The sequence below is a fragment of the Lepus europaeus genome, chromosome 14, assembly GCF_033115175.1.
Source record: "Lepus europaeus isolate LE1 chromosome 14, mLepTim1.pri, whole genome shotgun sequence".
Lineage (NCBI taxonomy): Eukaryota > Metazoa > Chordata > Mammalia > Lagomorpha > Leporidae > Lepus > Lepus europaeus.
In genome coordinates, this window is record NC_084840.1 from 39,758,695 (window position 1) to 39,774,854 (window position 16,160).

At 40.0% G+C, this 16,160-nt stretch overlaps 1 protein-coding gene across 1 annotated transcript in view; it reads right to left on the reverse strand.

Annotated features, from left to right (window-relative positions):
* LOC133773407 (dynein axonemal heavy chain 14-like) overlaps positions 1–16,160 on the reverse strand; it is a 66,838-nt gene that overhangs the window by 20,685 nt on the left and 29,993 nt on the right. The window contains exons 12-16 of the mRNA XM_062210766.1: positions 12,378–12,549; positions 8,918–9,022; positions 8,712–8,830; positions 7,771–7,845; positions 3,226–3,313 (exon numbers count right to left, since the gene is read on the reverse strand). Of these exons, the coding sequence (XP_062066750.1) occupies positions 3,226–3,313; positions 7,771–7,845; positions 8,712–8,830; positions 8,918–9,022; positions 12,378–12,549 (559 nt within the window). The remainder of the gene's footprint in view (positions 1–3,225; positions 3,314–7,770; positions 7,846–8,711; positions 8,831–8,917; positions 9,023–12,377; positions 12,550–16,160) is intronic.

Below are 16,160 nucleotides of genomic sequence, written 5' to 3' on the forward strand. Positions count from 1 at the left end.
GGCCTAAACAATAAATGAAATCTATAGGCCAATATTCTTGATGAACATGGATTCAAACATACTCAACGAAACAGTAGCAAACTGAATCCAATATGACATTAAAAGGATCATTCAGTGCAATCAGGCAGGATTCATCCCAGGCATACAGGATGGTGATTCAACATACACAAATCAATGGACATGATATATCACATCAGCAGAATGAAGGAAAAACACCATGTGATCATCTTAATAGATGCAAAAAAGGCATTCAATAAAAGTCAGAATCCATGATAAAAAAATCACTGCACAAATTAAGTACAGAAGAAATGTACCTCACAGCTAACATCATACTGAATGGGGAAAAGCTGAAGGCTCTCTCTGTTCTGGAATGATACAAGGCTCCCACTTTCACCACTTTATTAAATGTTAGTACTGGAAATCCTAGCCAGAGAAATTAGGCAAGAGGAAGAAACAAAGGGAATCCAAATTGGAAAGAAGGAAATCAAATCATCATTGTTTACAGATGACATGATCTTATAAACAGAAAACTCTAAAGACTCCACCAAAAAACTATTAAAATAAATAAATGAATTTATCAAAGATAAAGGATACAAAATAGACATACAAAAAAAAAAACAAAAAACAAAACTCCAGCATTGCTAGAGGTCAATAATAAATTATCTGAAAATAAGATCAAGAAGACAACCCCATTTTCAACAGCTATAGAAAAGTGCCCAGGAAAAAAATTAACCAAAGAGGTGAAAGAGCTCCATAATGAAAACTAATATACACAACACATTGATGAAGGGATTTGAAGACACAAAGAAATGGGAAGTCAGCCTTTGTCCATGAACGGGGAGAATTAATATTGTTAAAATATTGATCCAGGCCTTCTTCTCACCCTTATTCCCTTTCCTGCCCCTGCTGCCCACACCTTGGGGCTGCCCACGCTCTTTGCCTTTGCTTCACTGCTCATGCTAAGCTGCTTGTGGCTGCTCATAATCAAACACTCGCTGCACATGGCTCTTGGCCTGCTTTCTGCTCGGGATGGACCCCAACTTAACTTCTGGACTTTTCTTTCTCCCTTAAGTGCCTCACTCCCCTATGCATTTCTCTCACTAAATAAAAAGCTTAAAAACTTATAAAAAATATTGATCCTACATCAAATTTTGTACAGATTCAATGTCCCAACAAAATATTAACAAAAGACATCCTATGTTCATGGATTGGTAGAATCGATACTGTTAAAAATATCCATACTGCCTCAAGTTATTTGCAGATTCAAGGCCCATTGAAACACCAATGATGTTCTTCATAGAACAACAAAAAACAATCCTCAAGTTTGGAATCAGAAAAAAACCATCAATAGCCAAAGCAATCTTGAGCAAAATGAGTAAAGCTGGAGGTCTCACAATACCAGACTTCAAAATATATACCGCAAAGATACAGTAATTAAGGTGGCACAGAATTAGCATGAAGAAGACGTATTACCAGTGGAACAAAAGAGAGAACCTACTAGTAAACTTATGCATTTACGGCTAACTGAACTTTGACAGGGCTGCCAAGAACATGCATTGGAGAAAATGCAATCTTTTCAAGACATGGTGCTGGAAGAGTTAGAAATTCAATGAAGAATGAAACCAGACCCTACTTATCACCATATTTAAAAATGGATGAAAGACCTAAGTCTAAGATCTGAAACTATGAAACTACTAGACGCAAACACAGGGGAATTGCTTCAGGACATTGGAATGGGCAAGGCTTTTTTCTGATGACATCTAAACAAAAGGAAGAATAGATAAATGGAATTTCATCATACTAAAAGGCTTTTGTACAGCAAAAGAAATAACCAACGAAGACACTTTACAGAATGGGATGAAATATTTGGAAACTATACACGGGGTCTTCAAAAACTTCATGGAAAGTTCATATTAATGGAAAATCTAGAGGTGGATTTTTCAAAATTTTCTCACAACAAAATTAACATTTTTAAATTCCATTTCTCATGAATGTTTTGAAGTACTTTCATATACCAACAAGAGGTTAATAACCAGAATAAGTTCAACAACTTAATAGCAAAAAATATGGCTTAAGAAATGAACAATAGATGTAATACTTATTTTTAAATAAAAACATGTGTGTATCCAGTAGGTACATGAAAAAAATGCTCACCATCACTAATCATCAGGAAAATAGAAAGCAAAATTTACCTCAGTACAATTAGAATGGATATTAGCTAAAATATAACAAGTGCTGGTGAGGATGGGGGGGAAGTGAACACATGCATGCTGTTTGTGGTAATGTAAATTGAAGACTAGCATAGCCATTGTGGAAAACAGTATGGAGGGTCCTGAAAAAATTAAAAATAGAACTGCCATGTGATTCAGCCATCCCTGCACTAGGTATATATCCACAGGAAATGAGAGCTGTCTGTTGAAGATACATCTCCACTTCCATGTTTATTGTGTCACTAACCACAATCATCAAGAAATGGAAACCACTCAAATGTCCACCAACTGATAACTGGATGACATGCATAGTAAAAAAATGTACACAGTGAAATACTACTCAGCCATAAAAATGATGAAATCTTGTCATTTACTACAACATAAAAAAACAGGAAAAAATTTTCACCCATGATCAGAGGGACAAAAGGATGGTTAGGGAGATGCAATATTGCTCGCTTTGAACACTGAGGAAGTGACCACAAGGCATACTCAGGAATACCAAGTGGTCTCTAGAAGCTTGAATTGGAAGGGACATGAATTTTCCCAAGAGTCTCCAGGAAGGAACACAGCCCTGCTGACATCTTGATTAACCCAGGGAGACCTGTTATTCTCATCTAAACGTCCAAGTTTATACTTAATTTTTTAATGACTGAAGTAAAAAATAAATATAATGCAACATAGTAACATCCCTAGGAAAATAATAATAATAATAATAATTTATGGATTATTTTCATTCAATATTATGTTACGAAAAATTTGAAGACTGTAGAAAAAATTTACTTATAAGTGAATACCCATACACCCATCACCTATTCTATAGGAAAATTTTTGCTATGTTTACTTTATCACATATATATCTATTCATCTTGCCATCCTTTTTTAACATTTACATTTCAATGCAACTTGCAGACATCAGTACGCTGCATAATGATATATTTCCTACATCTTTGCTTTCTTTGCAGCACAGCCACACACCAAATACTTACACACATACATCAAAGCAAAATTAACTTACCACAGTGAGTACCACTTGTCCCAAATGAGATACCACCCATGGAGAAAAAGTCTGGCAGTGCCAGTCGTTAATCCCTTGATTTATAAATCTGTGAACAAAAATAATTTATATTACTTATATTACTTATGCTTAGTTATTTAATGATCAAGCATGACAAGATTACAGGGGAATTTTTTTTAAAGATTTTCTTTTTTTCTAATTTAGCAATATGTATAAGAATACTTAGAGGAAACAGAGCCTTAATATATGGATAATGCACATTTATTAAATTCCCTTTTAACATTATCTGTACTTTTTAAAAAACCTATTTATTTGAAAGGCAGAATAACAGAGAGTGAGGGACAGAGAAGAGAGAAGTTGCAAATTCTCCAAATGGCTGCAATGGCCGGGCTGAGACAGGCCAAAGCTAGGAGCCAGGAACTCCATCCAGGTCTCTTCTGTGGGTGGCAGGGGCCCAAGCACTAGGGGCATTTTCTGCTGTTTTGTTGGGAGCATTAGCAGGGACCTGGATCTGAAGTGGAGCAGTTGGGACTTGAACTGGGAGTACCCAGGTTTAACTCTTGGCTCCAGCTTCTGACTCTAGTTTCCTGCTAATGCATGCAGATCCTGGGAGACAGAGGTGATGACTCAGGCAATTGGGTTCTTGTACTGTGTGCTCTTTCTCGCTCAAATAAATTGAAAAAATTAAAATACAGGAAGTTTTATTTAAAAAGAAAATGTTTATAACTTTGGTACAGCTACACCAAAAGAAATGAAGAAATATAATCTAACAACAAGAAGTAAAAAAACCCAGCCATTAGAAAATATACAATATGATGGTTAGAATGTGTTCATATGTGATAGTAATCAAATATTGAAGACACTATATCAGTCACTGTGTCAGCAGACAGCAACATATTTAAAGGGTTACTTGGGGTAAGCATCTGTTCTTGTGGTTAAGATGCCAGTTAGGACACCAGCTTCCTGCCTGTGTACACCCTGGGAGGCAGCAGGTGATGGCTCAAGTACATGGGAGACATGACCTGAGTTTCCAGACACCAGCTGTGGCCTAGCCTAGCCCCGATCATTTTGGGCATTTGGGGAGTGAGCCAATGGAACTCTCTACCACCTCTTAAATAGAAAAAAAAATAGGGAAACAATTTTCAAAGGGTTCTTTAAACAGAATATAAAAAAAGGTCTCTTTACAGAGGTGAGGATGAGGTCAAATATAACAAAACTGGAAGAGTTGGTTGTCTTATCTAATACACAGAAATCAACACAGAGAGTCAAGGAAAACAGAGAAATAGGAAAATCTATTGCAAAAAGAAGAAAAAGATAAATCTCCAGAAACTGATACTAATGAAATGGAGACAGGTGATTTACCTGACTGGGAATTCAAAACAGCAGTCATAAAGGTGCGCACTGAAGTCATGAAAGCAATGCATGTCGAAACAGAACATCAACAAAGTGAGAAAACATTAAAAAGTAACAAGTAGAAATCATAGAAGTGAAGGATACCATAACTAAGCTAGAAAATTCAATAAAGGGGATAACAGTAGGTGCAATTAAGTGGAAGGAGGATTAGTGAACTTGAAGACAGGTCACTGGAAATCATCCAATCTGATGAATAAAACTAAAAAAGAATGAAAGTGTGAAGACAGAGGAAAGGACTTAAATCATGCAGTGAGACAATTTATGTAATTGCTGATATACCAGAGAGAGAATAGGAACAAAAGAGGGCAGAAAAGATGTTAAAGAAATCATGGCAGAAAACTTCCCAGGCCTAGAAAATGAAGCAGAAATCCAGATCCAAGACCAAACAGGATGAATTCAGAGACCTACACCAAAATGCATTCCAATCCAACTGTCAAAGTTTAAAGACACAGAGAATTTTGAAAGCAGCAAAGGAAAGGTGATTTATTAAATACAAGGGAATCACCATAAGACTATCAGCAAGGTTTTCAGGAGGTTAGAGCAAATGGATAACATTTTAAAAGCTCAAAGCAAAAATTGCCAGCCAGCACTATACACAGTAATCTTGTGCTTCAAATCAAAGGAGAGATCAAAAACTTTCTCATATATCCAAAAGCTGGGGGAATTTATCCTCACTGGATTTTTTCTACAAGAAATACTAAAGGAAATTCTTCAGGGTGAAGGAAAAGAATACTAATTATAGTAGTATGAAAATTATGAAGTTACAAAGCTCACTGATAAAAATGCATAGTCAAATTTAAAATATAACACTGTATAAATCAATTATATACCCAATTATATCTCTAGTATGATGGTTAGTAGACAAAACTAGGTATAATCATTTATTAAGGTACACAAACACTTCAAAAACAAATTGAGGGACATACATAAATTAGTCAATGTGATCCGCTGTATTAACAGAATAAAGACAAAAGCCGCATGATAATCTCAATAGAGGCAGAGAATCATTTGACAAAATTTAACACTGGTTCATGATGAAATACTCTCAACTAATTAGGCAAATAAGGAAAGTACCTGAATGTAAAAAGCCTATTTAGGAAAAGCTCCAGCTAATGTTATAGTCCATGGTCAGAAGTTGAAACCTTTGCTTTACAATGAGGAGCAAAATAAGGATACCCACTCCCACTTGTATTCACCTTAGTACTGGGCGTCCTAGTCAGAGCAATTAGGCAAGAAAAGGAAATAGACTCATTGATTTATGCCAATTGATTTTCAACAAAGATGACAACAATATATGATAGACAAATCTCTTAGGGCCAGTGTCATGGTACAACAGGTTAAACTGCCCATCGCAAGGTGGGCATCCATCTCAGTGTGCTAATTTAAGACTCAGCTACTCTGCTTCTGATCCAGCTTCCTGTTAATGTACCTGGGGAGGCAGCAGAAGATAACCCAAATACTTGGGCCTCTGTCACCCATTTGGGAAACCAGGATGGAGTTCCGGGTTCCTGGCTTGGTCCTGGCCCAGACATGACTGCTGCAGCCATTTGGGAAGGCAACCATTGGATGAAAGATTTCTCTTTCTTTGTCTCCTCTGTCTCTGTTGCTCTTCCTTTCAAATAAATAAATAAATAATTTTAAAAGTCTTTTTTATAAATGAGATTGGGAAAACAGAATTTTCACATGCAAGGAGCCTTATCTCATGTAGCAGGAAAATCAACTCCAAATGGATGAAAGACTTAAACATAAGACTTGTTACTACACAGTTACTAAAAGAAAACATAGAGGAAAACCTCCACAGTATTGGTCTGGGAAGTGTTTGATTTCGGTCAGGGATACGCCCTTGAAAGCACATATAACAGTAGCAAATATAAACAAATAGGATTGAGGTAAAAAAAAAAAAAATCTGCATAACAAAGGAAACTAAGTAGAATTAAAGAGAAAACTCTCTGAGTGGGAGAAAATATTTGCAAACTGTACATTCTGATAGACGCTGGTACCCAAAATATGTAAGGCACTCAAACAGCTCAATAACAAGACAATAAACAAGCCAGTTAGAAAATAGGCAAAGGACCGAGTAGACATTTCTCAAAAGACATACAAATGGTCAACAGGTATATGTAAAAACAAACAAACAAACAAACAAAACAAAAACCACTGCAGATTTCTCATCACTAACATTGGAGAGATGTAAATTAAAACTACAGTGAGGTATCACCTTGCATGTTAGAATGGCTATTATCAAAAAGGAATAGGTGGGGTAGTTGTTTGGTGCTGTGGCTAAGACACTGCTTGAGACATCTGCATCCCATATCAGAGAGCCTAGGTCCAAGTTCCAGCTCTTCTGCTTCTGGTCTAGCTTCCTAATGCACACCCTAGGAGGCAGCAGATGGTGATTTTACCTACTTGGGTTCCTGCCACCCATGTGGAAAACAGGAGTGAGGTCCAGCCTCCTGGTTTCAGCCTGGTCCAGCGCTAGCTGTAGCAGACAATTGGGGAGTGAAGCAGTAGATAGAAGCTCTCTCCCTCTTTCTTCCTACCCCACTCCCCATTCTACTCTCTGCTCTCACTCTTGTTCTCTTTGCCTTTCAAAAAAGAAAAAAAAAAAAAAAGGTAAGTGATGGCATGGGGGTAGAGAAAAGGGAACTCCTGCATATTGTCAGAGGAAATGTAAATCAAAACAGTCATTATGGAAAACATCATGGAAGTTCCTCAAAAAATTAAAAATAAAGCTGTCATATGACCCAGCAGTCTTACTTCTGGGTATGCATTCAAAGGAATAGAAATAAGTATGCAGAGAGACATCTGCATTCCAATGGGCACTGCAAGGTGATTCACAATAGGCAAAGTACGGGCAAACCGTTGGTATTCTCAGCAGAAGAGCAAAGAAAACGAAGTGTTTATAAACACAACGGAATGCTATTAAATCTTTAAAAAGAAGGAAATCTCATTTGTGGTGACATGGATGAACCTAGGGAACACTATGCTAAGTGAAGTTAGTCAGGCATAGAAAGACAAATACTGAATGATCTCACATTTATACCTGAGACATAAAAAAGTTGAACTCATAGAAGTAGAGATAAATACAGATATATCATTTATATGATGTTAGGATTCCATAATTGTACTTACTTTTTCATTGCTTCAAACATGTTTTTTTCTACATTTACCAGCCACTGTTCTACAGCACTTCTTATATGAATTTTCCTGTAATTTGTTTCAAAAATATTACAAAAAATTATTTTAATTCCTGGTTCAGTCCTTTGATTAAGCCTACAGATTACATTTTCTACACATTTTGTCACGTTCATAGATCAAAAGACTATGAGTCTACAATATTCTTTGGTTGTTCTAGATTTTAATTTAGAGAATTGCACAGAAATCCCATTACCAGGTTTTAAGAAATTCTGACATCAAAACCATGAATTTACACAGTAATTAGCTTCCATGTAAAATGATTCTGCAAGAGGGAGCAATTTATAATACAACATTTTTTGATTCCTCCTTGGCTCCTTTAATCAGCAGGGTTAGGTGAGGGGTTTCGGTGCATGTAAAGGGTTGGACACAGCATTTTTAAAATCAACTTACATCAGGGGTCAAATGCCAAGGTTTCGACAGTCCTCTGCTGGGTTGGTCAATTGGACCAGTGTAATGGACTTAGCTTATTATCACTGTCTGGGACCAGACCAGGATGGAGCCAGAGCTCAGTGGAAACCCTGTGGGAATCGCATCAACAACTCCCAACAAACGGCAAATTTCCTGTGTCCCAACAAGGAAGCCAACAAGAGGTCACTCGCTCAAAAGGGAGCAGGAAACTGAAAGCGGATTTTAATGGCAGAGCAGAAGCTACACTGAATTAGAAAGCACCAGGAGTCTGAAGATTATTGGCTTTGAATGAAAAGGAAGAGAGGAGTAAACGGAGGATAGGGAAGGGAGCATAAAAAGGCAACCGTGTATTTGAGTAAGGACATTATCCAAGTTTGATTAGAAAACTTCTATAGAGTGTCAAATGTCAGAGATCTTAAACAATGAGGTTTTAAGGAGTTTAAATTTAGTTTGTAGCTTTGTCATACTCCGGCAGCACGAGGCATTCGTCTTCTGCAGATACCAGCGCTCTTACAACAGGGGGGCCGATTTCTTGTTTGCAGATCACCAGTTGTTTCACGTTTTCAAAGCACTTCATAAGATGAGGCTGTGAAGCAGAAACACAAACTGTTAGCCTGATGCAATCCTGGTCTGGCCCGGAAATGACGCTGCTGCCAGAGAGCCACGTGATTACCTGGACAGACTCGGGGTTTCTGCTGCCAGCGAGAACGTCAAGAAGCTCAGCGTTGCTGAGAAAGTAGAATCTTGGGAAAATACTTCTTTTCATCTCAAGGTAGTCCTGTCCAGAACCGAGAGAAATGCAGGTCAGGACACAGATTTAATCGTGGTGTGAGTCACATCCTCATGTGTGCCTACGTACACGGAAGCTGCAACAGTAGAGCTGTAGTGTACACGCTAATACCCATCAAAATGACACCCTCTGCCCGATGAAAGCTATACTTCAGCTACGAAAAGAAACTTTAATACAGAAAAACCAGGGCAAATTGAAACCAAAACAGAAACAAAACCCACTCTTACACATCCACTATTTTCCTATTCACCACTAATAAAGCACTGTATTTTGGCATTATCGACATTGCCTTCCTGGACCTCCAGCTTCTGGCTGTCTCCCTGTACGTGGAGTTTCCACCTGAGAAAGGAAGTAACCCCCTCACAGATGACACAAGGACTCTCACAGAGGGTCCGACTCTCCCCACCTGCCCCCACAACTTAGAGCATTCACACCTGTGTTGCCATTCCTTCTTTTTGGAAGAAGAGATACCCATTCACTTACACTGGGCCACCACATCCTTTTTTATTTCTGTCCTGCATCTTCAGGCTCCCCTTTGCAACAGGCCTCTCCCTTCCAGCTCTCTCAAGGACAAAACAGAAGAAGCCCTTGCCCCCTCCCCCCCCCCCCCCCTTGTTCTCCTCTAACCACTGTCTACTTGCCCATCTTGCCACAAAGGTCCTTAAACAGTGTGTAGCTCCAAGTCTTTACATATTCTCTGTCATCCTACACTCCACCGTCTGGCCCCTAACACCACCAAATTTCCTGGGCGCTTCTCAGTCTTCGTGTTGTGTGATCTCTCCATGGGATTTGACTCGGCCCTTTGCCCACTGGAATGTCACTTTCTGGATTTTCTTCCATCTCTCAGTCACTGCTTAGCATCTTCCCTCAAGAGTCTCTCTGGGGCCCCTCCACTGGAGGGTTGACGTCTCCTCCGTTCCCACCTCATCTCTCTTCTCACTCATGCTCTTCCTGAGCTGATTGACACCTATCCATCTGTTCTTCCTTTCAAATACTGCTCTCTGCCCTAGCAACAGTGCTTCCCCATTTTACCTAAAGAAAAGCCTGAAACCGCAGACCATGCCAAACCCTTTTACCCTATTACTTGTACCCAAGCACTGTGATACCATGATGGGGAATACGACAGCTAACAAGGCTACTAAACGCCTAAGCTGCGGGTACTGTATACAGAGTGAGTATGCTGGGCAGAGGGATGACTGACATTCTGGGTGGGACAGAGCATGGAGTGTGAGGTTTCATTAGACAAACAGCAGGCAATTTAAAACTCATGAACTGCATTTCTGGAATTTTCCATGTACTATTTTTGGACCACGGTTGGCCATGTGTAACTGGAGCGGTAGAAAGCAAAGCAACAGACAAGGAGGAGCTGTTGTTCCCAGCTGCCAAATTAGGATGTTCATGCAGATGTCTCATATGTATTGGATTTTCAGTATGAACAAAACTTAACTTGTTTCCACCCAAGTCTCTAAATCTCTCCCTCCTCTGGTTCTGTCTTTATAGCATGATTATCTTCCACTTCATGACCAAGCCAGAAATCCAGGCTCCACAACCTTTCACTGTCACTATGGGCTTTAACTAGTTTTTAAGTATCTATCCTCACTGCCCCTGTTATGGTTTTAATATAATTTGTCCCTCTAAGTTCATGTTGAAATTTGAATCCTGATATGACAACGTTGAGAGATACTTCGGAATTAAATTAGTCACCTTCCTGCTTAAAAGCTTTCCCTGGATACTCATGAAAGTCAACAGTGTGATCTTTAAGGCCCCTTCACCATCCTGTCCTCTGCCTCCCTGGAGACCTCCAACTGCCCCCTCCCCTGGCCATTCAATTTCAGAAGGCACCACACTTGCTCATGGCTCCACGTCTTTGCACTTTTCCCTTTGCCTAGGATGCTCTCCTCACCATCTTTGCTCCAACTCTTCCCTAGTTAACACCTGCACCCCCTTTAAGACCCGGGTCAGTTGTAACTTCCCTTGGGCTGGATGAATTTCTCCTCCTTGCTATGGCCTTACTACCCAATCTGTCATGGTGTACTTCCCACAGTAATCTCTCTCTACTGTTTCATTTCCTGTACTACAGTTCTGAAGCAGCAGGTGATGTGTCTTTATCTTTGGAATCCCAGCCTAGAGCAGCAATGCTGGTACAAAGTAGGTACTCAATACTTGGATAAATGATTACTGGTTTGGAATGATCCTCAGTAAGCATTCAGAGATGTGCTAGAAATAACTGGAAAGCTTATCTTAATGATCACCTGGCAAACCGGCTATTGTTAATCACATCTGTGGTGGCCTCTTTGCCTGTTCCAGATCATAGATTTGTATAAAGGGAAGCCTATCTGGAGAACTTTTCTATCTTTAGGCTCTGACTACAGTTAAAAATTCAGGAGCAGTCATCATAATCACTCTGTCTTGTGTTTAATAAGAAAAAGTGATGAATGCCTGAAAAAAAAATCTTGGCTTATGAAGTGAAATAAATGCATATGCCATGAATCTCAAATATTAAAACCCAGTGTTTAATACATAACTCTAGCTGACAATTCAATGTTTTTGGTGATGCATAAATACATGAGCTCAGAAATTTAAGTTTATAGATCCATCAAGATATTCTATTTCAATTTTTGCTGCATTTGTCAATTTAATAGTAGCGCTAATAAAATATATCACCTTCATTAAGTACTTCCTGTGCCAGCTCCTGTGGTTTAAGTACGTCCTCTTATTTAGAAGAAAACCCCTCAAAGTAGCTGCTAGTTTTTTTCAATTTGAAGATAATGGAACTTAGGGTAGGCAGTGTAGCACAGTGTGTTAGGCCAACTGCTTGGGATGCCCACCTCCCCCACCTAAGTGTTAGGGATTGGGTATGACCCACCCTCCTTTCCCACTTTGGATCCAGCTTCCTGCTGATCCACATCCTGGGAGGCGGCAGATGCCAGCTCAAGTACCTGGGTCTCTGCCACCCACATGGGAGATCCAGGTGGAGCCTGAGGCTCCTGTTTGTTCTGGCCCGGCCCTGGCTGTTGTAAGCAATTGAGGACCGAACCAGCAGATAGAAAATGTCTCTGTTCCTGCCTGTCTCTCAAATAAATAAAAGATAAATACACTTTTAAAAAAAAGGTCATGGGCTCTAAAAAGTTTGGTACTTTGCCTAAGACCATTTAGATTAGTCCATCCACCTGCTTTTTTGTTGTTAATATTTCCGTTAATGCTGTACTTGGGGAGAATGTGAGAAATTGTTGGCAGCTAGAGCAAAAAAGAAAATCTTCCCTGGAATTAGTTTCTACAGTGTATGGTGTTACTGTCATGGAATAAAATGATTCTCCACTTTAGGACTGGTATGCCGTTTTACCTCAAGACTTTTCTTTATACATTCAAGATGTGTATTGCAAGTTTTCAGAATGTCAGGGACTCTGGCCAAGATGATTATTTGCAAGGCGTTCAGTTTGTTTTGTAGTTTTGATGTTATTTCTTTCCACGTGGAAATCACCTGAGAGAAAAGTTTTGCTTCTTCTGGGAGCTGCCTTTGGAAATAAAATAAGATACAATTTCATTTTTTGAAGGCCCTATGATTAATATTTATAACCCGACGCATTTGCCACAGAACTTGGTTTAATTTAGATAACATTTTTATGTTTTATTTTTCTTCCTCAGTCATTAAGTAAAGCTAACTTTTGAGTGCCTGCTGTATATGAATAACATGCTTGGGTGAATAACATGGTAAGAAATTCTGGGAAAAATTAGATGTAAGACCATCAATGAACAAGATTATACTTGGTGTGTGATTGCAGACACATGTACACAAATTCTACGTCAAGTAATGAGTGACTTGTGTTCTATACAATGTAATAAAACAAAGCACCGCTGAAATTCTAGAGGAGCAGAAGGATCTGGAGAGAGCTTCTTGAACAAGAGGCGGTTTGATCTGGGTTTTAGGAGGAGTGTGGTTCTGAAGTGAAATGAAGGCAGAGGGGATGTTCAGCCCAGGACCAAGGACGTAGAGGAGTTATGGAAGAAATTCCAGTTTCTGTTAATGCCCACCTAACCTTAGGGGATAAGGAAATGTAAGGCAGGTGGCAGTCTTGGTATATAACTGTTCCTGTGCAGGATATTATCATTGTTTTCTCCCCTTGGTAACCCACTGATAGATTCATTTGTTTCTTCTGCTGTTGAAGTAGCTTCAAAAATTAGGTGGTCTAGCTTTTCCACCGCCTCTGCTCAGCCATACACCCCACAACTATCTCATCCGAGTTGTTTCATTCAAGCGCTTCATGGCTTGGAAGTTGAGTGAGGAGGAAATGAGAGTCAGTGTGTGTGTATGCGGGGGCAGGGGCGAGGGCGAGGGCGAGGGCGAGGGCGAGGGATTCAGCTGGTGTTCCTTTGAATCTTCTTTGCCTCTTGAATGCCTTGTCATGGCAAATATCCTTCAGATGTAATGCTGGGGTTTTAGATTATCCCCAACAGGAGTCTCCATACTGTATTATCCTTTTTTTTTTTTTTTTTTTTTTTTTTTTTTTGACAGGCAGAGGGGACAGTGAGAGAGAGACAGAGGGAAAGGTCTTCCTTTTGCCATTGGTTCACCCTCCAATGGCCGCCGTGGCTGGTGCACTTCAGCCGGCGCACAGCGCTGATCCGAAGGCAGGAGCCAGTTGCTTATCCTGGTCTCCCATGGGGTGCAGGGCCCAAGCACTTGGGCCATCCTCCACTGCACTCCCTGGCCACAGCAGAGAGCTGGCCTGGAAGAGGGGCAACCGGGACAGAATCTGGTGCCCCGACCAGGACTAGAACCCAGTGTGCCGGCGCTGCAAGGCAGAGGATTAGCCTATCAAGCCACGGCGCTGGCCCCATACTGTATTATCCTTTGGCTTTCTCCAACTGTTTCTCAAGTTCCTTCTCTAAGTAGTATACTTCTGGGATATCCTTGCTCTGGCCAGCCACCATTTTCAAGATGGTTCTAACTTAGAGCCTTCTGTGTGCCACCATGGTCTAAGTCAGGGTCCCTCAACTTCAGCACTGCTGATGTTTGGGATTAGAACCTTCTTTCTTGGGATGGGGGCGCTATCCTGTGTATATAGGATGTTGCAAAGTATCCTTGGCCTCCACCCACTAGGTGCCAACTAAAAATGTTTATAAACTTTGCAAAATGTCCCCTAACAGGCAGAATCACCTCTGGTTGACACTAGCCTAGGAAAATGAAGCATTCTTTCTCTTCTTCCTTGCCCTGTTATTAAAGCCCTAGTTTCCAATGCCCCCACCCTTCTGGATGGCATAGGTCAAACTCTCCCAAAAACATTGCCACCATTATCCCATTCCCTATCTGTGGTGCTCAACCTAAAAGTTGCTACAGCTCAGCAAAAATCCTATCAGGAAAGGGCCTTTGATGTCCACTTCTGTTAAGCAACCTCCCAGCATCTCTGGGATGTTCTAATGCAGTCCTCATAGCTGGTTTGGAGTAAGGGTAAGTGGCATGGCATGCTTGAGTCTCGTAGATTCTGTAAGATTCTCCCCTATGTTGAGTCTCTTGCTCTTCACTGCCCCCCCGCCCCCCGTTTCTTCTTATGTTCCCTACTGGTATAGGGCTAACTGTCCTCCTGCATTAATCAAATGTCATCTTTTATAATGCAGTGTTTTCTTTAGACATATTTACAAGAGTTTTCAGAATCCCTTAATTAAAAGCCTCTTTTCAACTTCTGTAAATCCTGTGAAAGAACAATTTAGTGATATTTTGAACTCTGATGCTTAGGAGTTTGATCTCTTTCAAGTAAGAAATTTTTAGTAAAATGTAGTAATAAATTGAAATTTTAGGCTCAAAGATGTTGCAATTATAAAGGATTTACTCCTTAAGTATGTGGTTTCACCTCTGAGGACTTTCAGAATAACTGCAGATTAATAGAACAGAAGAATTCCAAAGACTTCAATGACAAGAAATAACCACATATATCAAATATGAACATTAATTCCTGCATAGCAATATTTTCATCTAAGCAGTTCCCTTTCTTTTTATTTATTTATTCATTTTTATTTATTTCATAAATGTGAATTTACAAAGTGCAACTTTTGTATTGTTGTGGCTCCCCCCCCCCAATCTCCCTCCCTCCCGTGGCCCTCCCATCTCCCTCTCCCTCTCCCATCCCGCCCTTTATCAAGTTTCATTTTCAATTACCTTCATATACTGAAGATCAACTTAGTATATACTAAGCAAGGATTTCAACAGGCTGCACTCACACAACCGCACAAGGTATAGGGTACTGTTCTACTAGTAGTGTTTTTACGTTTCATAGAAAAACACATTAAGGACAGAGATCCTACGTGGGGAGCATGTACCCAGTGACTCTCGTTGTTGATTTAACAATTGGCACTCTTATTTATGATGTCAGCAATCACCCGAGACTCTTGCTATGAGCTGTCTAGGCAATGGAAGCCCCTTGAGTTCACTGACTCTGAACTTGTTTAGTCAAGGCCGTGTCACAGTGGAGGTTCCTTCCTCCCTTCAGAGAAAGGCGCCTCTCTCCTTGATGGCCTGTTCCTTCTGCTGGGGTCTTGTTCACCAGGATCTTTCATTTAGATTGTTTTTTGCCACCATGTCATGGCTTTCCATGCCTGTGAGACTCTCATGTGCCTTTTAGCCAGATCTGAATGTCCCAAGGGTTGATTCTGAGGCAGGAGTGCTGTTTTGGGTGTTTGCCATTCTATGAGCCTGCTGTGTGTCCTGCTTCCCCCGCAGGATCATACTCTCCCTTTCAATTCTATCCTTCATTATTGGCTTACACTGGTCTTATTTGTGAAATCTCTTCAACACATACCCTATCTTTTTGATAGGTTGTGTATTTATACTTATCACTTTACCAAGTGCCTTGGCATTGGTACCTGCCTCCTTGGTATGATTGATTGAAATCCCCTGGCACATTTCTAGCTCCACCATTGGAGGTAAGTCCGAGTGAGCATGAGCAGTTCCCTTTCATAAGCTTTTAATGGCTATTCTTTGCCCCCAAAATAATTTTCAGTATGCTTATCTTGATATGCAAGGTCTTTCCACCGTATGACTTTCAAACACTTACTTCATGACTTCCTACTTTATTTAAGAATGGCTTCTAGACTAGCTTGTATGCCAATCATTTAGATCTCAACTGAAGCA